Source organism: Microcaecilia unicolor, chromosome 7 (genome assembly GCF_901765095.1).
Source record: "Microcaecilia unicolor chromosome 7, aMicUni1.1, whole genome shotgun sequence".
Classification (NCBI taxonomy): domain Eukaryota; kingdom Metazoa; phylum Chordata; class Amphibia; order Gymnophiona; family Siphonopidae; genus Microcaecilia; species Microcaecilia unicolor.
Window position 1 is genome coordinate 122,098,607 of NC_044037.1, and position 24,955 is coordinate 122,123,561.

At 44.3% G+C, this 24,955-nt stretch overlaps 1 protein-coding gene across 2 annotated transcripts in view; it reads right to left on the reverse strand.

Moving 5' to 3' along the window:
* The window catches only part of THOC6 (THO complex 6), a 322,699-nt gene that overhangs the window by 56,420 nt on the left and 241,324 nt on the right, over positions 1-24,955 (reverse strand). For both annotated transcript variants that reach the window (XM_030208909.1, XM_030208908.1), the window contains 2 exons: positions 24,150-24,212; positions 6,460-6,570 (listed from right to left, as the gene is read on the reverse strand). In XM_030208909.1, coding sequence (XP_030064769.1) covers positions 6,460-6,570; positions 24,150-24,212 — 174 coding nt within the window. The remainder of the gene's footprint in view (positions 1-6,459; positions 6,571-24,149; positions 24,213-24,955) is intronic.

Consider the following 24,955-nt stretch of genomic DNA (forward strand, 5'->3'; position numbering starts at 1 on the left):
CTGTAAGACTGAGCTCCCGGTGGACAATTTGGAGGTTTTAAGGCCAAATTGAGGGTGTATCCCTGCCGGACTATTTGCAGAACCCACTGGTCGGAGGTTATGAGAGGCCACCTTTGGTGAAAAGCTGTCAACCTCCCCCCGACTGGCAGGTCGCCCGGCACGGACACTTGGATGTCGGCTATGCTCTGCTGGAGCCAGTCAAAAGCTCGCCCCTTGCTTTTGCTGGGGAGCCGCGGGGCCTTGCTGAGGCACACGCTGCTGACGAGAGCGAGCGCGCTGGGGCTTAGCCTGGGCCACAGGCTGTCGGGAAGGAGGATTGTACCTACGCTTGCCAGAAGTATAGGGAACAGTCTTCCTTCCCCCGAAAAATCGTCTACCTGTAGAGGTAGAAGCTGAAGGCTGCCGGCGGGCGAACTTGTCGAATGCGGTGTCCCGCTGGTGGAGAGACTCTACCACCTGTTCGACTTTTTCGCCAAAAATGTTGTCCGCACGGCAAGGCGAGTCCGCAATCCGCTGCTGGAGTCTATTCTCCATGTCGGCGGCACGCAGCCATGAGAGCCTGCGCATCACCACACCTTGAGCAGCGGCCCTGGACGCAACATCAAAAGTGTCATAAACTCCTCTGGCCAGGAATTTTCTGCACGCCTTCAGCTGCCTGACCACCTCCTGAAAAGGTTTGGCTTGCTCGGGGGGAAGAGCATCAACCAAGCCCGCCAACTGCCGCACATTGTTCCGCATGTGGATGCTCGTGTAGAGCTGGTAAGACTGGATCTTGGACACGAGCATAGAGGAATGGTAGGCCTTCCTCCCAAAGGAGTCTAAGGTTCTAGCGTCTTTGCCCGGGGGCGCCGAAGCATGTTCCCTAGAACTCTTAGCCTTCTTTAGGGCCAGATCCACAACTCCAGAATCATGAGGCAACTGCGTGCGCATCAGCTCTGGGTCCCCATGGATCCGGTACTGGGACTCGATCTTCTTGGGGATGTGGGGATTACTTAATGGCTTGGTCCAGTTCGCAAGCAATGTCTTTTTCAGGACATGGTGCAAGGGAACAGTGGACGCTTCCTTAGGTGGAGAAGGATAGTCCAGGAGCTCAAACATTTCAGCCCTGGGCTCGTCCTCCACAACCACCGGGAAGGGGATGGCCGTAGACATCTCCCGGACAAAGGAGGCAAAGGACAGACTCTCGGGAGGAGAAAGCTGTCTCTCAGGAGAGGGAGTGGGATCAGACGGAAGACCCTCAGACTCCTCGTCAGAGAAATATCTGGGATCTTCCTCTTCCTCCCACGAGGCCTCACCCTCGGTGTCAGACACAAGTTCACGGACCTGTGTCTGCAACCTCGCCCTGCTCGACTCTGTGGAGCCACGTCCACGATGGGGGCGTCGAGAGGTAGACTCCCTGGCCCGCATCGGCGAAGCTCCCTCCGCCGACGTAGTCGGGGAGCCTTCCTGGGAGGTGGCCGCGGTCGGCACCGCACGCGGTACCGACGTCGGGGACCTCAACCTGGGCGATGGGCCAGCCGGCGCCACGCTCGACGGTACCGGAGGCGCAAGCACCGCCGGTACCGGAGGGTTAGGGCGCAACAGCTCTCCCAGAATCTCTGGGAGAACGGCCCGGAGGCTCTCGTTTAGAGTGGCTGCGGAGAAAGGCTGAGAGGTCGATGCAGGCGTCGACGTCAGAACCTGTTCCGGGCGTGGAGGCTGTTCCGGGCTGTCCAGAGCGGAGCGCATCGACACCTCCTGAACAGAGGGTGAGCGGTCCTCTCGGTGCCGATGCCTGCTGGGTGCCGAATCCCTCGGCGACCCAGAGCTCTCGGTGCCGACACGGGGAGGAGACCGGTGTCGATGCTTCTTCGATTTCTTCCGAAGCATGTCACCGGAGCTCCCCGGCACCGACGAGGAGGACGTCGAATCCATCCGTCGCTTCCTCGGGGCCGAGACTGAAGAAGGTCGATCTCGGGGGGGCTGTACCGCAGGAGCCCTCAGGGTAGGAGGAGACCCACCCGAGGGCTCACCGCCACCAGCAGGGGAATGGACAGCCCTCACATGCACTCCACCCGATGCACCACCGTCCGACGACATCAGCAGACGAGGTCCTGGTACCACCGACGTCGATGCAGCTATCCGATGTCTCGGCGCCGATGCAGAGGCCCGATGCCTCGATGCACTCGATGCAGGGGCGGCCGAGGAAGATGGTCTGGACGCTGACGACGTCGATGCACTCGAAGATCCCGGTGCCGATGCCGACGAAGAGCCCGAGAACAACACGTTCCACTGGGCTAGTCTCGCTACCTGAGTCCGCCTTTGAAGCAGGGAACACAGACTACAGTTCTGAGGGCGGTGCTCGGCCCCCAGACACTGAAGACACGACGAGTGTCGATCAGTGAGCGAGATAACCCGGGCGCACTGGGTGCACTTCTTGAAGCCGCTGGAAGGCTTCGATGTCATGGGCGGAAAAATCACGCCGGCGAAATCAAAAGCCGAAATGGCGAAATTTGGAGCACCAAAATTTAGAGGGAGAAAAAAATCTCGACCGAGGCCGAAAAGAGGCCTACCCCGACGACGAAAGAAAACTTACCGGGGCAAAAAAGCTAGAAGTACGGGGAGGATTTACACGAAACCCGGCGAGGGGTTTCCGGAGCACTTCCCGACTAGGACAAAGCTTTCCCGAAGGAAAAAAACACGTTCAAAACAAATTGGACGCGCGAGGGTCGACTTTCGGGGCTCGACACGGCGAAAACACGACCGTACCGAGTGCGGACAAAAGAAGACTGGCCGGCTCGAGCGGTTTCGGGCGGGAAGACGGCCGCGCATGCGCGGTGCGCGCGGGCGCGCGAGGGCTAGCAAAGGACTTTGCTAGTGAAGTTTCCGATTGGAGGGGCTGCCGTGGACGTCACCCCATCAGTGAGAACAAGCAGCCTGCTTGTCCTCGGAGAAAGACAGATAATAATGAAGAAATAGAAACTTCCTAAGCACTACTAATACCAAAGTCTAAAACAGAGAGAGGCACAGATAAGCTCAATGTTACATGGTACAAAATACACACTTCATTTTCTAGATAATTACCAACTAACTAAACCCTGATGTGACCACAGAACTTGACCACATGTCCTGTAGGTGTCAGTAGTCTTCACCATGATGGTGAGCAGGAGTAGCAGATCTGGTCACAGGAGGTCATGGCGTTCCTTCTTCTCTGTCCATACATATACTGTGTTATCAGTCAAGTCCTTCAAATCAGGATAACACTGTATATGATGATTGGCCAAGGGCAATAGTTGACAGTAGCAAGTCAATCATATAGATGTTGTCTACATCATCTTCCGATATAGCAGAAATAAGGTACCAGGCTACAACTGGTCTGGAACTGCATAAATCCTTCTCCAAGGTCACTATCATTCTAAGAATCAGCCAGGAAGATGAGTCACTGAATGTATTGTTCCATCAGGGTCAGTCATTTTAGCGTCCTCAGCAGTATTCTGTATATCCACAATGCATATTCATGAGATAGATTTGCATGCAGTAGTGCATGCAAATCTCTCTCACGAATATTCATTGTGGGTATCCTGAAAACCTGACTGGCTGGGGTGCCTCCAGGACCAGGTTTGGGAACCACTGGCCTAAGGTATCACCTGCCTCTGCCACTTTTATTAAATCTGACCAACAAAGCTACCCCTTTCAAAATAGGTAGCCTAAAATACTTCAAATGTGCATGTATCCTTATTAGGGCTATACACCGATTAAAATTTGTAATTGCACTTTTAATCACATAAGTGTGTCCTCATCACATTTTCACCTGTATAGTGAAAAATATAGACTGCAGATGTAAATTCTCAAAACTGAAAATAAAATCATCTCTCTTACCTTTGTTTTCTGGTGATTTTATTTTTCTAATCATCTTATTCCCTGTCTCTGGTTCTGCTCCTCTGTCTTGTGCTCTGAACTCTATTTTCAGGGCCTCCTCTCTCCTCACTATTTTTTTTCTCTCCTCCTCTCTTCTTCACTTCTTCCCCTACATACATATTTCACATTCAACTTTCTGCCATTTTTCTTCCTCCTTATATCTGTCTTGTTTCCATCCCTATTTTCAGGGCCTCCTCTCTCCTCACTAATTATTTTCTCTCCTCCTCTCTTCTTCCCCTATATACATCTCTCACATTCAATTTTATGCCATTTTTCTTCCTCCTTATATCTGTCTTGTTTCCATCCATTCTCTTTAACCATCTCCTCCCTCCTTCGGTCTCTCCTCCCTTCCTCTCCATGGGCACCATCTCCTCCATGGGAACAATCTCCTCCATCTCTCTTCTCTTCCCTTCCTCTCCATGGGAACAATCTCCTCCATCTCTCTTCTCTTCCCTTCCTCTTTATGGGCACCTCATCTCATCCCTTCCCTTCCTCTCCATGGGCACCATCTCATTTCCATATACAACCCAGTAAGGAGACAGAATGCTTTGATCTGAAATTCCTCCCCTTCCCTTAGCCGGCACATTTTTTCTCTCCCATCACTCCCCCCCCCCCCCCCCAGGCGCTCCTGCAGCCTTTTCTCTCCAGCTGCCCCGCGTTCTCTCCTAGCCCCCGCCCCAATGCACCGGCAACCTAGTGGTTAGTGCAGCGGACTTTGATCCTGGGGAACTGGGATCAATTCCTACTGCAGTTCCTTGGGACTCTGGGCAACTCACTTAACTCTCCATTGCCCCAGGTACAAATAAGTACTTGTATATACTACGAGGCATATTTTCAAATTACTTAGACTTACAAAGTTACTATGGAACTTTGTAAGTCTAAGTGCTTTGAAAATACACCTCCACGTAAACCGCTTTGAATGTAGTTGCAAAAACCACAGAAAGGAAGTATTTAAAGTCCCAATTCCCCTCCCTCCTGCCACCCTGTGACTCTCTCCCAGACTCTTCCTCCCATTGGCATAATTTTCTCTCCTACTGCTGCCTTTTCCCTCCCCAGTGCTACTGCAGCTTGTTCTCTCCTACCCCCCCCCCCCCCAAGCCACACACTGGCAGCCTTTTCTGAATATTCATGAGATAGATTTGCATGTAGTTCCTGCTAACCTGGCACTAAGACCTGAGGAGAGGGTATAAGAACCTGTTCCTCAAAGCTGTTATCAGCTAGCTGTTACCTGATTTGGCCAAAACAATTGCCACCAGCTAGCTTCAAGACAGCAACAGGATAAAGGTTCGTTAATCTGTGGCATCACGTTTGCCTGGATGGGAACAGCTACCTGCTGCCTGAGCTCCTGATCGTGTGCCATCATCAGTTCATGACTACTGGAGATCCAATATTTGTGAGATCATCATCTGTCAGGTTGAACTTCTATCTCCTTGGTGCCTGGACGTTCTTGGGGAGATAGGTATCCTATTAATTTCAAGATTAGGCTAGTGTGTGCTATCTTAGTTCCCTTGATAGGTACTGACATCCTGTACCATCGTTTTGGGTGATTTTGCATAATCTACGGTCTCTGAATACATCAGCAATTGCTGCCAGTACTGGTTAATACACAAGCCACAACAAAAAAGGAGGTGAAAACCCTCACGATAACGTGAGGTATGGAACAAAAAAGTGAGGAAAATGAATGAGGATACCAAAAAATACTTTATTATATAATATTAAAAAATGACCTGACACGGCCGTGTTTCGGCCCAAAGGCCTGCCTCAGGGGTCTTGAACAACCTCTGATGATATGGTGTAAAACGTGCACTGTTGAAAATGTGTTACAACAAGAGCTTCTCTGGTCTCCTCTCTTCCAAAAAAAAAAAGGTAAAACGTCAATGCCAGGAACAAGCCTGTCGTACATCTCTCCTAAAGGAACGTGTGTGCAATTGCCAATTCATATGGCTAATAAACAGCTCTCTATATTTATTATAATATCTGAGCCTTGTGTCTATTACTCTCAGTATAAGTGTAAGGTATCTATAATCGGGACTATTATTTATTTATTTGTAACATTTGTATCCCACATTTTCCCACCCATTAGCAGGCTCAATGTGGCTTACATAATACCATAAAGGCGATCGCCAGGTCCGGTAGAAGATAAACAAATACAGTATAAAATAAGGGTCAGGTAAGGTTAGGGTATACAAGTATAATAAGGGTCAAGGAAATAAGGAATCTATAATGTCCAATACGATGTAAGGTTTTGATGCATTGCAGAGTTGAGGTTATGAATAAGGATTGCGAGTAAGAAGTTTGTGAGATAATCCAGAGTGCTGGGCTGAATTTACTTCTCACTGTCAATCCTCTCCAGAGGTTTGGAAATATGTGATTTGTCCCCACAGGTGTACTGAAAACCTGATTGGTAGTGGTGCCTTCAGGACCAGGTTTGGGAACCACTGCTCTAAGGTACTGATTAAACAATTTTTAATTTATTTCTAAAATTTATATAATTTGTCTCTAATTTCGTAACAGTAGGTAAAGAATTCCAGATTATAACTGGTTGATAAGAGTAAAACTCACCAAATCCTGGTAAAACATGACCTGGTGCTGGCACTCCTGGATGGGGAAGATTGTGGTAGGAGTCAGGGAGCGGAGATGCCACAGGGTGAGTGCTGGACCTCCGCCACACAACTGCAGAGAACAGATACTCATTAAATGACTATAACAGAACACTCCTCCCTCCTCCTTAACCCTCTCTGCTGCTTCTTATTTTGACACTACCTTTTGCGTCACCCTTTAACTCTATTCTTTCAGAGATTTTTTTTTGGGTAGGGGGCACTCAAGTCACATACATAGTAATAGATTAATGAATTGGGTTGTTGGGATTTAAAGCATTTACGTATAAGTGATCCAAGAAATATGTTTTTTTTTTTGTATGTTTTTTGCATAGAAAGGGAGGTGGCTGCATGAAACACTGCTACAGCAGATGGAGACTAAAAGATAAGTACAAGGCGGCATGGAATAAAGCACAGAAGATCATTACAGGCAAAACAAAACAATTGAAGAGGAGATCAGATAGCAACAACTCAATAACAACTGTTTAAAAAGATTAAAATACCTTCACAAATGATTCAATGAGTGTAGATATCAGAATGAAGGGCCAGTAAAATGTTATATCTTGCAGAAATGCAGACAACAATATAATTGAGTCTATCTGGTGGGTTATGCACCAGATCAAGAAGGCTGGATACTTGTGCAACCGTGGTCATGCTAATACTGGTACATAGCCTTGTGTTTAGACACGGAGAAGGAAGGTCTGCATGACTGGAACATACAAGGTAATTTTATAACAGGACGCCTAGGTTAAGAGGCCAAGTTAAGTGCTTAAATGTGATTTCTGATAAAGACACACTGGTACACATATCTTGAATGAGGGTGTGGACGTTTACACCTGCTCAAGAAGAGGTATACCACAGTAACATAGTAAATGTTGGCAGATAAAGACCTACACAGTCCATCCAGTCTGGCCCACAAGGTGGCTAGTCATATCTGGCACTCTATGCAGGTTCCACTATGTGCATAAGGTTCACAAGTATGCGTGTTGATTAAACATTTCATAATCAAAGCATGTACTTGTGAACTACGCCTATTCTCTGCCCAGATCGCACCTCCACCTAATGTCAAAGTATGCACTTTGACCAGGTGCAAATATTTAAACCAGCAAGGATTTTATAAAAGGCCTTTTATGCATATATAATGCCACATATGCGCAAAATAAAGAAGTACAAAGCAAAGAGGCAATAAAAAATCCTTAAGGAGTGATATCTTACAAGCTAGCAGGTGGGTTATACATCCTTAGTTGTATGGGCAAAAATAACTTATAAAACTGGAAGGGATTGTTGGCCTTTTTCTGCCATCATCTACTATATTATTATGTTATTAATCAGGTGATTCAAATGTGTATATATTACAGAAAGAATTATTAGCAAATTGTAACCTATTATTAAAATCATCTATGATACCTGAAGATTGGGAGAGTGGCCAACTTAATGCCAACTTTTAAAAAGGGTTCCAGGGGTGATCTGGGAAACACCACCAACAAAGAAACACACAAAGGTCTTCAAGAATGGGACAATCAAAATTTCTTTAATAAATCAACCCGACACAGGCTGTGTTTTGGCATGTATATGCCTGTATCATGGGACAATCGTGGCACTTGAAAACACAGCCAAAAAATCCTTTCCTTATTCCTCAATGATATACTTTCTGGACAGAGATACGGGACTTAACCAACAACAGTAAAAGCACAGCAGTGAAGAGTGCTTAAATACATTGATAATGAACGCTGTTGAAATGTGAGAATTCAATCCAACAAAAAAGCAAACAGCACTTCCTGAATTAACTGCGTTTTGAAACACTGTAGCATGCAGCATAAACAACAGACTAGTGATCCTGATGTCAGTGCTATACAAAATGGTAGAAACTATTACAAAGAACAAAATTAGTAAACCTATAGAAAGACAAGGTTTTAATGGGACAGAGTCAACATGGATTTAGTCAAGGGAAGTCTTGCCTTACCAATCTGCTACATTTGTTTGAAGATATGAACAAATATACGGATAAAGATGAGGCAGTTCATACAGTGTATCCAAGGGCGTAGCTACCATTGAGTGAGTATGGCAAAATGCCCAGGGCCACCCAACAGTAGGGGCTGCCTCAAATTGCACCCTCCCTTCCTCTGCTCTTCTCTCCGCCCTCACATCCGGTGTCTCTCCACCTTGGCATCTGTCTACCTCATCCCGCCGCTCCTGTAAATACTGCGGTGGGACTTGGCAGAGGCAGTGTCGAAAGCTGCTCTTTATCCAGTGGAGGAGCCTTTCCTCTGCTATGTCCCACCCACAGGAAGATGCATTAGAGAGGCAGGATGCGGCAGAGGAAAGACTCTGCCAGACAGAGAGCGGCTTTTGGTGCGACCCACCGCAGCGTTTACAGGAGCAGCATGGAGAGGTAGACAGATGCCTAGGTGGAGTGACACCGGACTCGGGATCTGGAGGGAGCATAAGGATAGGGACACAGAGGGGAGATGCTGGACAAGACCAATAGAGGCATACAAGAAAGATGGATGGTGTACAGAGAAGAAATGTCAAAAGGACAGGAGACCCAGGAGAGCATTAAGAAAATAAAAACAGAAAAGTGGAAGAGAGACACTAGGACCAAAGCAACACTCAGACAGCTAAGATAGAAAAAAGGTTTTTTTTTTTCTGAATTTATTAACTGTAATATGTCAGCTTTGGGAAATGTGCATCCCCCCCACCCCCCTTGGGAGTGATGGTGTTACAGGAGGGCCCATCTCAATTTTTCCACCTGGGGTCCATTCAATCCTAGCTACACCACTGAGTGTAACTAGATTTTGAGAAAGCTTTTGACAAAGGGCATAAGAGATTCCTAAGGAAATTAAAAAGCTAAGGAATAAGAGGCAATCTCCTGTTATGGATTGAACTGGTTAAAAGAAACCAAGTAGGGTTAAATGGCCAATTCTATCAATGGAGGAAGTTGAATAGTGGAGTACCACAGGGAACTTTACTGGGACCAGTGGTTTTTAACATATTTATAAATGAAGGGAATGCCGAGTGACATGATCAAATTTGCAGTTAGAACAAAATGGGAGACTGAAAGACTGTGCAGTCAAATGGTAGATGAAATTTAATGTGGACAAGTGCAACATTATGCACATAGGGAAGAATAACCCAAATTATTGCTACACAATGCAAGGTTCCACATTAGGAGTTACCACACAGGAAAAAAGATCTAGGTGTCATCATGAAATCTTCTGCTCAGTGTGCAGGAAAATAAGGGGGGGGGGGGAGAGCTGGATATGAGGATGGACAGGGACACACAGCAGTAATGGGGACAAAGAGGGTTGGTGCTGCACATTAAGAAAGGATAGGAGCAGGGACACAGAGGGGAGATGTTACACAGGACAGATAGGGACACAGAGAGAATAATGACTGGGACTTGGTGAATGAAAGGGAAAATGTGGTGGTGGTGGTGGTGGGGGGGGGGGGGGGGGGGTGGCAGAACAGGGAATTATGGATGGGAAGATGGAGACAAACTTTTAAGGAAATAGTGAGGACCTGGCAATTAGTAGAAATGAGTAGGGGTGTGTGGATGGGTTGGGGGAATGAGTGAGGGTGTGAAATAGGGGGTAAGAGAAAGGGATGAGATGTGAAGAAACTTAATACTCCCTTTGACTCCCTCCTTCTCCAGTCACCTATTCCCCCCTCCTCCATCTTTCACCCATATCCTCCATTTCCATCCTCTCTACTCACCCTGTCAGCCCTCACCTATCCTCACCAGTCCCAGCTCTATCCCTGTCTCTCCTTCCTTCACTTGCCTCCAGGCCATTCTTTTGTCTCTTACCCCTTCCCCTATTGCCTCTCACCATTTTAACCCCATTTCTAGGATGAAAAGCATTGAAAAGGATGGGGGTACTGGAGAGTGATATCGGAGGAAGGGGATGGGTCAAAATGGTGAAAAAGGCAATAGAAGGGGTAAGAGACAAAAGAATGGCCTGGAGGCAAGTGAAGGAAAGAGAGACAGGGATGGAGCTGGGACTGGTGAGAGGATGGCAGGTAGTTCAGGATAGGTGAGGGCTGAGAAGGTGAGTACAGCGGATGGAAATGGAGGGTGTGGGTGAAAGAAGGGTGGGTGGAATAGGAGACTGGAGAAGGAGAGAGACAGAGACAGGGGGGCAACAGGAGTACTGGAGAGAGGATGAGATGGGAAAAATTGGTAGGTATATGAAAGGCAAAAAGGAGAATACTAAGAAAAGGGTGAGAGAAAGGGAGAATGAGGGTAAAATCAAATGGGCAGATATAAATGCAGAGAAAAGTGGAAAAAAACCATAAAAACACAAAAAGACAGATTAGTGGCAGACATATGTAGAGAAAGAAAAGACTACAAGAGGAGAGAAAGAAAAAATGGAAAGGCAAGACCTGGAACATAATTTAGGAGAAGACTAACACAAGGAAATGGCTTATAAGGTCTGGTTTCTTGATTTGGATTGGGGGGGGGGGGGTCTCCATTTCAGATTTTGTTTGTAGGTTTTTTTTGTATCAGGTGAGGGTCTGTCCATGTTCTGTACATACAACTGAGGTGAAGGAATCTGTAACAGTCAATCCTGTTCTAGTTTCCCAGAAGTAGGTACATGGGTGCTCTAGGGCTCAGTGTAATATTTGTAGCACTGTCTTTTCATAAGTGGGTTACGACACTTATGATTTGGTACGTTTGCTATATAGGTTTATAATGTGCCTTTGCAGGGATTAAGTGTCTGGCCCTATTTGAAAGTAGGCTCTTTTCACCCAAAATAAAAATGCTGAAGATTGGCGGTCTCCACATCCTGTAGTCACCACACAAAAAACTATCCCTCTTACAACAAAGACTCCTTCCACTGCCAGACAATGATTCAGATGGATTTTTCTGAGTTTGTGATACAGAACTGGAGATGCAGAGTTTATATTGAGATTCTGTCCAATCAGTCTCCAACACACGGCCCCATAACTAAAACAAAAAAATGAAATTGGCTCATCTGAAGGACACGACACCATCAGAAGAGGGTAGAGAAAAGGCCCTGCGAAACTCCTCTGGGTCATGTGCTTGTTCGCCATGCGTTGTCACACTGATGCACACGTATGCATGCATTTGCTTGCTTGCGTGCACGTCAATATGAGTCACACGCTACCCAGTGGAGCTTGGACCTTTTCTCTATCCTCCTCCTGACAGTACTGTATCCTTCAGTTCAGCCAATTTCATTTTTTTTGTGTACTAGTAGAGCTGGAATGCTCCAGGGAAGAGTATGGGTGGAATGTGGGTGCTGCCATGAGCATAGACAAACATTTTCATCTATCTGCTCGCTTTACTAGATGTTCAGCTTTCCAACCCCTTCCTGTCCCTCCTGTTACTCAGGAGTCTCATTTATGGGTTTTAAAACTGTTAATAAGCCAAAATAAAGTGAGTTTAAAAAAAATATATCCTTGTAGAATCAAAATTAGTATTTACAATTACATGTGTAAGCCTAAAATCTTTTGGTGGCCCTCAAAGCTTTCTCGTGTCCAATTGCAGCCTTTCACATGAAAAAGGTTGGAGACCACTGATATAGATGTAACCCTGGACTCACTGCACACAGTCCAGGCATCAGCTAGCTTGTCGTGGGTCAGGGGGCATACAGAGTCAGAGCCATAAATATAATCCACTTCTTAGTCCAAGATCCAAGAAATCCTCTTGGTCATATAAACTGAGCTGAATAAAAACCTGGAAGGCTGCAGGATGTTAAGCCCAGGCTTTTACTCTTTATACATTCTGCACATTTTTCTCTGTAGGTCCAGAAAGTATGTAAATTCCCACTCTCATGCAAAGAAGACTCCAGTCCAGAGTTTTTATGAAACAACATGAACTTTACTGAAAATTCTGCAACCGGCAGTTTAAATCCTTTTTAGGGCTAAACAGTCAATTTGTAATCCAATGTGAAATCAGATGCAAACAATAAGTCCAGAGCCAAACTCAGGGATATGGTGTATCTCCACAATTGCGAAAGAAGGGGTCTAAGGACAGATCCCTGGGGAACTCCAACAGACAGCGGGATGGGGGTGGAGGAAGATCCATGAGAGTGTACTCTGAAGGTACGATGGGAGAGATAGGAGGAGAACCAGGAGAGGACAGAGCCCTGGAATTGCAATTTTATAATCCTACGGTATGCACATATTTACAGCTCCTCCTGTCTATACCCATCTCTTCTGGGTGTAACAACCTAAGGCTATGCCTGCAGCACTTGTGTAGCAACCAGATCTTCCTTTGGACTATAAGACTATAAGAGTAGCCATACTGGGTCAGACCAATGGTCCATCTAGCCCAGTATCCTGTCAGGTCACAAGTACCTTGCAGAAACCCAAATCGTGGCAACATTCCATGCTACAAATCCCAGGGCAAGCAGTTGCTTCCCTATGTCTGTCTCAATAGCAGACTACAGGCTTTTCCTCCAGGAACTTGTCCAAACCTTTTTTAAACCCAGATGCGCCAACCGCTGTTACCACATCTTCAGGCAAAGAGTTCCAGAGCTTAAATATTCATTGAGTGAAAAAATATTTCCTATTTTTTTTTAAAAAGTATTTCCATGTAACTTCCTTGAGTGTCCCATAACCTTTGAACTTTTGGAACGAGTGAAAAAAATCAACTTATTTCTACTCGTTCTACACTACTCAGGATTTTGTAGACCCTCAATCACACCTCCCCTCATCTGTCTCTTTTCCAAGCTGAAGAGCCCTAACCTCTGTAGCTTTTCCTCATATGAGAGGAGTTCCATCCCCTTTATCATTTCAGTCGCTCTTCTTTGAACCTTTTCTAATTCCGCTATATCTTTTTTGAGATACGGCGACCAGAACTGAACACAGTACTCAAAGTGCGGTTGCACCATGGAGCGATATGGAGGCATTATAGTATTTTTGGTCTTATTCACCATCCCTTTCCTAATAATTCCTAGCATTCTGTTGACTTTTTTGGCAGCCACCGCACACTGAGCAGATTTCAGCATATTATCTACAATGACACGTAGATCTTTTTCTTGAGTGCTGACCACCAAAGTGGACCCTAGCATCAGGTAACTATGATTCAGATTATTCTTTCCAATGTGCATTACCTTGCATTTGTCCACAATAAATTTCACCTGCCTTTTGGATGCCCAGTCTTCCAATTTCCTAAGGACTTCCTGCAATATTTCACAGTCTGCATGTGTCTGTCCACACTCTTCTCAAAAGGAGTATCTCTCCGGGCTACCACCTTTGGCTCCGAATACTTCTTTCCTGTTCCTTCTCCCAGCTGGGATCCCCTACTTTCCACCTGGAGCACTCCTCCACTTCACAGTTAATGCTTTATTGACAGAAACCTCCCTCTTTGGTCAGCCTTAGTTCCTTGAACCCATCCAGGACATCCCCCTCTTCTCAAGGGTCCCAGAGGGGGTAGAGGCAACCAAAGATCTCGTGTAAACCAACAATTCCATTTATTAACTACTAATTCCTCTGTTACTGTCATTCAACAACCAGGAACATTTCTCTCTAAAACTTACACAGGAACCCAACCCCTTGGGCTGGATCCTTTACCACCCATAACCTTAGAAAATTTGGAGAGCTCGCTCATGTTCTTTATTAATCCTTATTATAATGGAGGATTACATAGAAAATCCAGACTTATGCCACAAGCAGAATTTATTGAATGGTGCTATCAATTATAATGGTGGTTTTACTTGGTAGATGAAACCAACTGGAGGGGGAGCGTGTCTTTATGCATAGAATACTATGGTGTATTATATTGCTAATTTAAAAAAGGGGGATGGAGAGGGGTGTGTGATATGGTGGGCATAATGTGCAGAAGTGTTGCTTTGACTTGTCCTCCACCATACCTAGTTTGCCCCACTGTTGCCACCCCAGATATTTCTGTCTAGAGACGCAAGTGCTATAGACACAATTTTAATGGGAATGAGTCAGCATGGGTTTAACCAAGGAAGACTTGCCCTAATAATTTAATAGATTTTGACATTATAAAAAACATACAAACCAGAGGGCGACCAACCAGTTTCTTTGGTTTCAGCTGAAACCAAATCTGTGGTACGACACCACACATATATCCAGAAATGTTTAATAATGCCTTCTGTTATATTACTATCATGTATTCTACTACCATGTAACCCAAAATCCTTCTGTAACACCAAATGTCTATGCTCTTCTTATTTCCACTATCCACGATGTATTGTAAACCATATTGAGCCTGCAAAGAGGTGGGAAAATGTGGGGTACAAATGCAATAAATAAATAAATAAATAAATATACCGCTTGGTTTTGGTCAAAGCTGGTTGCTAGGGCACTCCGCACAGAAAAAGTCCCCACTCTCTCCCTCCTCCTGAACAGAATGAGACTCCCTCTCCTGGACCCAACCCCACAAGCCTACTGTATATCTCCTGGTGGTCTAGTTGGGGCAGGAACGATTCCCAGATGCTTTGACCCATGTCCTTTCCGCTGCCAAAATGGCTGCTGTGATCTCTAGCAGCAGTCTTTCAGCAGCCATTTTGAGACTGAAGTTGGCACAGGTGGGAGGCAATCCTCTTCACTCCTGCCCATGTTAGATGCAATTTTAAAATGGTTGCCACAAGACTTCTGCTAGAAATCTCAGCAGCCATTTTGACAACGGAGAGGACATGGGCAGGAGCGATTGGGCATTACTCCTACCCAAACTAGCCACAAGACCACCAGATGTATGCAAGGCTTGAGGGATGGGAGTCTATGGGTGGAACCAGGAGAGGGGCTCATTCTGTTCAGCGGTGGAGAGGGGAGGGCTTCTACTGTTCATGGGGAGGGAAAGCTAGAGGACCCAGCATAAAGTTTTTGCTCCAGCTGGAAATGAATCAGCATTTTTGGCTGAAACAAGGTTGAATACGAATTTCAGGCTGGTTTTGGAACTGAAGCCAAAATCAAAACCGAAATTTAGTCAGCTTCTAAATGAAAGCCACTTGAGATGGGAAAGAAGCTGAACTAGAGGACATAAATTGAGTTTACAGGACAGTAGAGTTAGGAGTATCATCAAGAAGTACTTTTTCACGTGAGGGGGATTGATGAAGGAATTCAAGAATGCATGGAATAAACACAAAGGTTTCCTATATGGAAAGAGGATGAAATCAAAACAAAACATCAAAAGCAGCTTAGTGGTGCTTAGATGGCATTTCCAGTAGTTGAGAAGGCAAGTGTTGGGCAGAATTCAACGGTCTGTGACCTGAAAATAGCAAAGACAGATCAAGAACAAGTACGCGTATTTTATATCCCATTCATGTCCTATGTTATGAGTATCTTAGAGGGGGAGGCGAATACACCTTAAGGTTGATAGTGAGTAAAATGTTATCAGTCTGCAACAGTGGTGTGAGGTGCTAGTTGCCTTGTTGGGAGACTGAATGGACTGTGTGGGTATTTATTTGCCGTTATTTACTATGTTACTATACAGTGTATTTTGTCAAATACCTTCCGAAAATCCAAGTCCCTCATGAAAGACTCCTGAGGAAATTAAAGAGACATGGGTAGGAGGTAAGGCGTTATTATGCACAGAAAACTGACTGAAGTACAGAAAGCAGAGAACAGAGCTAAATGGTCAGTTTTTTTGAATGGAAAAGGGTAAACAATGGAGAGGCCCAAGGATCTTTACTGGGACCTATACCTACCTACCTATTCATAAACGATCCTGAGAAAGGAGAAACAAATGAAGTGATGAAATTTGCAGATAATGCAAAATTATTCAGTTGTTACAAAAACAGAGGATTGTGAGGAATTACAGAAAGATATTTTGAGACTACACAAGAATAGGCATCTAAATGGCAGATAAAATTTAAAATGGTCAAGGGTAAAGTGGTAGGGAAAAATAACCCAGGAATAGGTACAATACACAGAGCGCTGAGTTTTGAGTCACTACCCAAGGAAAGGTCTTGGAGACTTGAAATTTTCAATCCAGTGTGCTGCAGCTGCCAAAAATACAAATTGAATGTTAAGGATTATTCAAAAAGGAATGTATCATGCTACCTCTGAATATGGCCCTGGTATGACCACACCTTGAATAATGTGTGCAGTGTTGGTTGATCTCTCTCAAAAAGGATATAGTGGAGGAAAAGATTCAGAGAAGGGCAACAAATACGATAAAAGGGAATGGAATATCTCCCATGTGAAGAAAGGCAAAATGGGTTAGAGATCTTCAGCTTGGAAAAAATGGAGCGGAGATATGTCAGAAGTTTATAAGAAATCATGAGTAGGGAATGGTCATTTAACCTTTCAAACACTAAAAGAGGACACGCCACAAAACTAACAAACCAGCAGACTGAAAACAAATCATGAAAATATATTTTTCCATACAGCACATTAAGTTTTGGAATTTGTTGCCAGAAAATTGCCCAGATGACTAACATAATGGGGTTCAAAAGAGGTTTAGACAAGTTCCTGAAGAAAAAGTCATTAAAAATGATTAGCCAGGTAAACTTGGGAAAGCCATCCCTTATCCCTGGAAATGATCTATAAGAAACAGATTTAAGAGCTGGGTTAAAGTAAGGCAAACTAGGCATGTGCCTAGGACCAAAAAATTTAGAGAGGGCCTGTCAGTTGTGCTGAGGGCTCTAGGATTGCCAACTGTCTGGATTTTTTCAAACAATTTACAAATTTGTTAATTATCTGTCTCAAAGCCAGAAGGATGGTTAAAGTGTCTGAATAAAGGGTTTTGCTCTCTATAGCTCTCCAATCCTCCCCCTTCCAGTGAAGAGACTGTGGTAGGATACAGCCAATTGGAAGACTGCTTTATTACAGAGTGGAGAGGCTGAGCAAAACTTGGGGCTAAGCAGCTAGTACTGGAGTAGGCAGAGGAGGTAGAAGCTGATCCCTGCATGGGGCTTAGGAGAGAGCTGTGTAACTAGTAAATGTTCTGGGGGAAGACTATTGAAAATAATTGGGAATTTAAGAAGAATAGGACAAAGTGTGAAGAGTGTGCTGCTGGCTGAGGAAAAGAACAGGCAGCAATTACAAGAACTTCCCTCAGATGGCTCAGTTAAACCTTTCAGACAGCTATCTACTTCTCCATCGTATAAAGCTGCTTCAGTTTGGAATTCCTCTCCTATTTAAGGGACTATTTAAGATTTAGAAAACAGTTTTTTTTAAATATATGTTTTTGACTGTGATGTAAATTTTTGTAATTCCCAGATTAGTGCTTCGGCTTGTCATTGTAATCCGCATGGAACTGTATAGGCTTTTGCAGAATATAAAACTGATATGTAATGTAATCATGGTCAGACCTGGTGGGGTGGGGGGCACTGTCTGAAAGAGCACTAGAAAGGACAGCTAGAGAGTGCTTGCACTTATGTATGGTTCTCTGCCTCTGGTGGGGACAGTCTCATATAGAGTTTCCTTTGAAAATCTGGGCGAGAGTAGATAATTCCACAGGTAAGTTTTTAGCCAGGGAATTTATCCAGATAACTATTGTTTACTGGGCAACTTCCTTTGACAACAGACTTAATATACTGCTTCCACTCTGTCAGTATCCTTTCAGAAGCACCCTATGCTGCCTATTAAGATATTTTATTGTGTATTGTGTCAACACTGTAAGTAGCATACTATGCAATAATATACACTGATCTGAATATTGTTTCTGTTGATACTATTTATGGCCTATGTTCAGACAGATCTTCTTGTACACCTGCTTTGGGTGAATTTCTTCAAAAAGGCGGGAAATAAACCCTAATAAATAATTAAATAAATATTTATTTTGCTTCTTCCATGTATGACGCTTCTTCCCATGTAAAACTTTGTAGATTTATACCTCGGACACATTGGTGCCAAGATTTATGTGTCCGAATGCCATGTGCTTAGTGCTAATTCTATAACAGCATCCTGGTCCCAAGATTCCATTACAGAATACCAGACAGTCAGTTTTGGTGCACCTTCTTACACCATGTTAATGGTAGACATAAGTTGGCACACCTAGGTGCATCAAGTGATGGGCATAGTTTATAGTATTCTGTAAACTATGCACATAACTGAGAGACATGCCCATGGCCTGCCAATGTGTATGCCCCCTTGCAGTTAGGCGCTATGGCACTTAGGCGTTACCTTACAGAATAGTGCCTAGTGCACATAGAGGCATATTTTCAATGCGCTTAGACTTACAAAGTTCCATAGTAACCTATGGAACTTTGTAAGACTAAGTGCTTTAAAATTAGCCCTATAGGCACCTAAATGTCAATTAATGGCACATTTTGACAAGTGGCACCTACCTCTAGATGCCACTTTATAGAATTGTCCCCACTGCCCGTAAATCTTACTCTTTAGGGCAATCCACCCATGGTATCTCTGGTTTCTGGATGAAAAAGACTTGCTCAAGTTCCCTGGTTCTCAGCTGACTGCTGAAGAGCTACAAAGATACCCAGTTTCCAGGAGGAAGATGTTTTGGCTAGTCCTATTTTTGAACATACATCCTAGTTGTGTGCTATTTGTAGTCCATGATATTACCCACTAGGTCCATAATGTACTAGGATTGGGTTGCCAGAAATCCAGGACTGGCCAAAAATGTTCCTCTTGGAACTCAATAACTTGGCAGCTCTCAAAGCTCTAACCATTAAGCCACTGCATTTAAACCATTAAGCCACTGCATTTGAAGCATGTGCTTACATAATCCCCATGTTCACTCAAACTAGGCTCCAGCTAGACTCTGCACTTTTCCTTGCTTCCTCTGGAGAAGTGAACTGTGGTGGTAGGTGAAGGGTGGAGGAAGAGATCCATGGTAGAAGGCCCACAAATTGCCTAGGGACCAATATACTGTTAATTCAGCCTGGGAATCTGCAAGATTATTTGTAACCAGTGGTGTGCTGGTAAATTTTTAACAACAGGCTCTCTCCCCCATCCACCTCTGTGCCCCCCCCACACACACACACAAATTGCAGAGCTGGTTATTCCCAGGGAGAGAGTTAGCTGGTAAAGTATTAACAACATGTAATTTTATTATACATTATTGGTGCAAAGGATATGCACATGGTTTTGCTTTTTAAGCCCAAGGTAAATCCTAAGGGTGGTTGAACAATAAACTGTGTTGTTTCTAACTTTACTTGTTTTGGAGTGCTTTGGGTCCTCCTACTGATCTGTACATGTGCTGTCTGGAATTTTGGAAGAAAGAAATAAGGAAATAAAAATTAAATTTTGGACGTACTCTGTAGAAGTTGTTTTCTTTTGCAATGTGATGTGATGGATCATGGATGCCTGTTCTGGTGTATGAATGTGATAGTCTTTGAATAACTACCTATACTAAATGGCTATGGATTTCTGAACATATGGTATCATTAAAGGACAAACTTTTAAATGCTCAGTTGGGTATATATCATTTATATGCTAATCTCAAATGTTTCAGACATATCATCAATTTGTTCCCATGATATAACTGAACTCTATTATTCTGTCTCAGTGTATTTTGAAATATGTAAGCCTACTTTGCTTGGAATGTGTGATAAAAGATGGAGGATAAAGGATTTTTTTAAAAACATTTAAGACACTGCCTACCTGCTGGATAGTGATGGTGGCACAAGGAAAGCAAGTTTGGTCCAGTGAAGACTAACTCAAAATAACCTGGCTGTTCCTTAGCTGGGCCATAGTATTACCATATTGAAAATGTGACCATACCAAGACACAAAACAACCTTTTAGGGTAGATAGTGTTCACAATGAGCTCCTTTTATTATCGACCAGACGGAGATAAGAGTTTTCAGTTTTGGCACAGTATAAGGTATTATTTTGTTTCATGCAGATTTCTTTTGTTTATACATAAATGGACTATATAAGCCCCTAATGCAGACCATATTGGTTTTCTTAAATTTTGTTCTTGTGATAATTTATAATGTGCCAAAACTGAAAACTCTTATCTCTGTCTGGTCGGTAATAAAACCACTTCCCCCTGAAACATGTTCAAAACAGAATAATCCATTTAAATATCTAAAAGATAAACTTCTATAAAACAGATGATGATCTGATTCCAAAGATGACCTTGGGGTCATCTTTGACTCTTCTCTCTCCTTCTCTGCTCACATCCAGCAGACTGCCAAGACCTGTCGTTTCTTTCTTTACAACATCCGTAAAATCCGCCCCTTTCTTTCCGAGCACTCTACCAAAACCCTCATCCACACCCTTGTCACCTCTCGTTTAGACTACTGCAATCTGCTTCTTGCTGGCCTCCCACTTAGTCACCTCTCCCCTCTCCAATCGGTTCAAAACTCTGCTGCCCGTGTCGTCTTCCGCCAGGGTCGCTTTACTCATACTACCCCTCTCCTCGCTTCACTGGCTCCCTATCCGTTTTCGCATCCTGTTCAAACTTCTTCTACTAACCTATAAATGTACTCACTCTGCTGCTCCCCAGTATCTCTCCACACTCGTCCATCCCTACACCCCTTCCCGTGCACTCCGCTCCATGGATAAATCCTTCTTATCTGTTCCCTTCTCCACTACTGCCAACTCCAGACTTCGCTGCACCCTACGCCTGGAATAAACTTCATGAGCCCCTACGTCTTGCCCCTTCCTTGGCCACCTTTAAATCTAGACTGAAAGCCCACCTCTTTAACATTGCTTTTGACTCGTAACCACTTGTAACCACCTGCCTCCACCTACCCTCCTCCTTCCTGTACACAATAATTGATTTGATTACTTTATTTTTTGTCTATTAGATTGTAAGCTCTTTGAGCAGGGACTGTCTTTCTTCTATGTTTGTGCAGCGCTGCGTATGCCTTGTAGCGCTATAGAAATGTTAAATAGTAGTAGTAGTAGTAGTAGTAATGTGTGCCCCAAATGAAAGGAGAGTTTAATTCTACTTCCATTTAATTTCAATATTCCATCAACTTTATAGATTACAACAACAGTTAAGACGAACCCAGCAGCAAACAGGATATCCTCACTGAAGTTTGGCCATTCATGCCCATTGCCATTGTCCTCTTTCTCCCATCTAGAGTAGTGCTCTATCTTGCCCCCCCCCCGGGGCCCCGTTAATTAAATAAATAAATATTAGATCGCTGCAGGGCCTACCTGGCTGGAATGGAAGTGATTCACAGTGAAGATCCAAGATTCTTCTGCGACGAGGAGGAGTGGAGGACGATAGAAGACTGGTGGCCAGCAGCGGCAGGGGTGTGAGGAGACGGAGACGGAGTGCACTAGCAGTGCAGGAAGCAGAAGGCCCCAAACACCTGCAGGACTCAGGACGGAGCCATTACAGAAGCACGAGAACAGAGAAGGGCGCACTCACTGGAGCGCAGGGTGCCGCAGGGGGAGGAAGCTGGCGTCGTGACGTTAGGGTCATCATGGGCGAGACTCGAAGACCGGAGAGGCGGGGAGAGAGCGAAAGGAGCTGCAGAGGGAAGAAGCGCCACTGGCAGAGGCAGAGAGAGTGCGAGAAACCGCTGGGAGGCGACAAGTGAGCGGAGGTAGGTAGGTAGGCCAACTTATGGCACGTGCCGGGGCAGCACGGATGGAGCAGAAGTTAGGACACCCCCCATATGTTTTGCGCTTTCACCCGGGGCGGTCTGCCCCCACTGGAACCAGCCCAATGCAGCACGACGAGGCCTCCCGCGTAGGGGAAAAAAAACAACTTTCCCGTCCCTGCTGACAGAGACAGCTGAACAACCGGCTCGCAAAACTGCTCAAAAAGTAACAACCAGCTCTGCAGAGCCGTTGCGAGCCGGCTCCAGCACACCACTGTTTGTAACCCAGATTGACCACTGCTGGAGACAAGATGTTGGGTTTGATGATCCTTGGTCTGGCTCATCATGGCTCACCTTATGTATGACTTAAAATGCATATGTTTTAGTATCGAAGTAAGAAAGGCCTGGCTTAGCATCTGTCATACCTGCACTTCTTGTCAGGTGGAACTTTCCACAACCTCACTTACTGGGTCTGAAGCTGAGCTGCTATGGGTTTTTATTTGTTAATATAAAAGTGTATCTGGTTTAGTGTCCATAAGTAAAACAGTAAAATGAGAATGAATTAAAACAAAGGAAAATAATTAGAATTAGGCCTGTTCGTGTGGCTTGTGCATACGGATAAATGAAGGTTAGTGTATTGTCAAGATAGATGTGATGAATGGGACAAGAGTGTTTCTCCTCTCCAAGGGTCAAAGCAAATAAAATTAGATTACTTTGTAATGTTTTGATTAAAAAACTCCAGTTGTATCTGTTTGGAAAAATGTATAAATGTCCACCCTTTTCTGTATGTCCTTAGAGACTACAAGGGATTTTGCCTGTGGTATGCCTCTCTTGTATGTGAACATGCAATAAATGGGAATCTTGCAACCGATGGTGTAGACTTTAAATGTATTTCTAATTAACATGACTACCAGGGTTCCCCCCCCTCCAGTTAGGCTTCTCTCTTTTTTTAAGCCTACCACAGTACTACTACTACTACTAATAGCATTTGTATAGCGCTACCAGACGCACGCAGCGCTGAACATCTGACATAAAGAGACAGTCCTTGCTCAAAGAGCTTACAATCTAGGTAGAACAGACAGACAAGACATTAACGGGCAAGGGAATTAATGGGTAGAGTAACAGTAGTAACAAACATTAGTAGCAGTGTAGTCCAATGGCTAGCACAACACCCTCTGATGCCACAAACTACGGTTCAAGTCCCCATGTGTCTACCATATTAACCTTAGTCTACAAAATACTGAGTGGTATAGAAGTGAGTCAATTTTTTACTCTTTCAAAAAGTACAAAGACTAGGGGACACTTGATGAAGTTACATGGAAACACTTAAAATAAATAGGAGGAAATATTTTTTCACTCAACAAATAGTTAAGCTCTGGAACTCTTTGCCAGAGGATGTAGTGACAGCAGTTAGCACATATGGGTTTAAAAAAGGTTTGGACAAGCTCCTGGAGGAAAAGTCCATAGTCTGCTATTGAGACAGACATGAGGAAGCCACTGCTGGCCCTGGGATTGGTAGCATGGAATGTTGCTACTATTTGAGTTTCTGCGAGGTACTTGTGACCTGGATTGGCCACTGTTGGAAGCAGGATACTGGGCTAGATGGACCACTGATCTGACCCAATATGGCTATTCCTATATCCTAATGTTATTTCCTTCAAAACCTGACATATGCATCTTGATTCCTACCTTATACTCTGCTGATATAAGTACCTGTATATACTATGTAAACCACTTTGAATGTAGTTGCAAAAACCACAGAAAGGCAGTATATCAAGTCCCATTTCCTTTCCCTTCTCCTTGGGTGTTGTAAATATTACATATCAAACACATAAGGCTGATAACCTGACTCTGACTGAGTTCTGATTTCACTCCATTTTTAAGTCTGTATCCCCACCCTTCTAGGACAAACTGGAAGTGCAAGTCTATAGCAAAACCACAACTGAATCAGACTACCACTGTGGCAATTTTACCAGACATGCAAGCCCCTGGTGACAGAATAAACCCATTATGCTAACCCCAAATGTTACTTTTTATTACCCCTTTATGGCACAGAGAACAAAACCATAAAAAAAGATCATGAATTCTTGGGTATATTGGAATATCATGCAATCATATTCCATTGCTAGAGTAGCTATTTCCAATTTTATGTATCATTTCAGAACCTACCGCTAGATGGTATGCTGCACTCACTATATACAATAATCAGAATTCAATGTTAAGGAAATTGATTTCCTTTCCCATTTTTCACTCACCATCCAATCAGAGTCTGTTGCTAGGCAGCCTATCCACTTTCCATATTGTGGCCTACAACATTCCTGAATTTAAAACAAAAGACAAACAATTGCTTATTCACAGGGTATAATAATCTGGAAGGCTGTTTGATGACAGTGCATATGGAACTAAAACGGCTGTTAACAGTAGGTAAAGGTGAACTTGGTAACAGTGTGAGAACACTGTAGTACTGGTAAGATAGGGCTAAACTGAATATAGGCAACCACTTATACAAAATTTTCATAGGTGTTGAGTGTTGCTTTCACTGCTGTAGCAGCTGCATCTGGGCCTGCTCTCTCGAATCCCTGCAGTATTAATGCCAAGACAAAACTGCAGCACAGGGCCTATAAGGTCTTCCACTTTGATAAGCTCTAAGGCACAGCATCCTGCACCTCACCTCCCATGTGGGCTTTGTGTCAAAGCGGTAGACCTCAAACTCTGCATTAAAGTTTTGTTTTGTTTTCTCATTGCTACTGTAGGGCTTGGACCACTGCTTTCTTGGCAGATATAAGGAAGGATCTGAGTTTGAAGAAGGACATGACAAGGGAATCTCTTCCACTACCCCTACACCCTTCCTCAGTTGCCTATATGCAGGAGAATTGAAATCCAGCTCTGTGGGATAACCTAGCAAGTATGGAGTCTCTAAGGCTCTAGTACCAGTAATGATGTAAAAGTAAGGCCCTTATTTTAGAAGCATCTATATGTAAATTGCAGCTTTTCCATAGATCTGTTACATGTGCTATTAGCAATTTTAGAAAGCCGCTATTTACATGTGGAGATCCACACC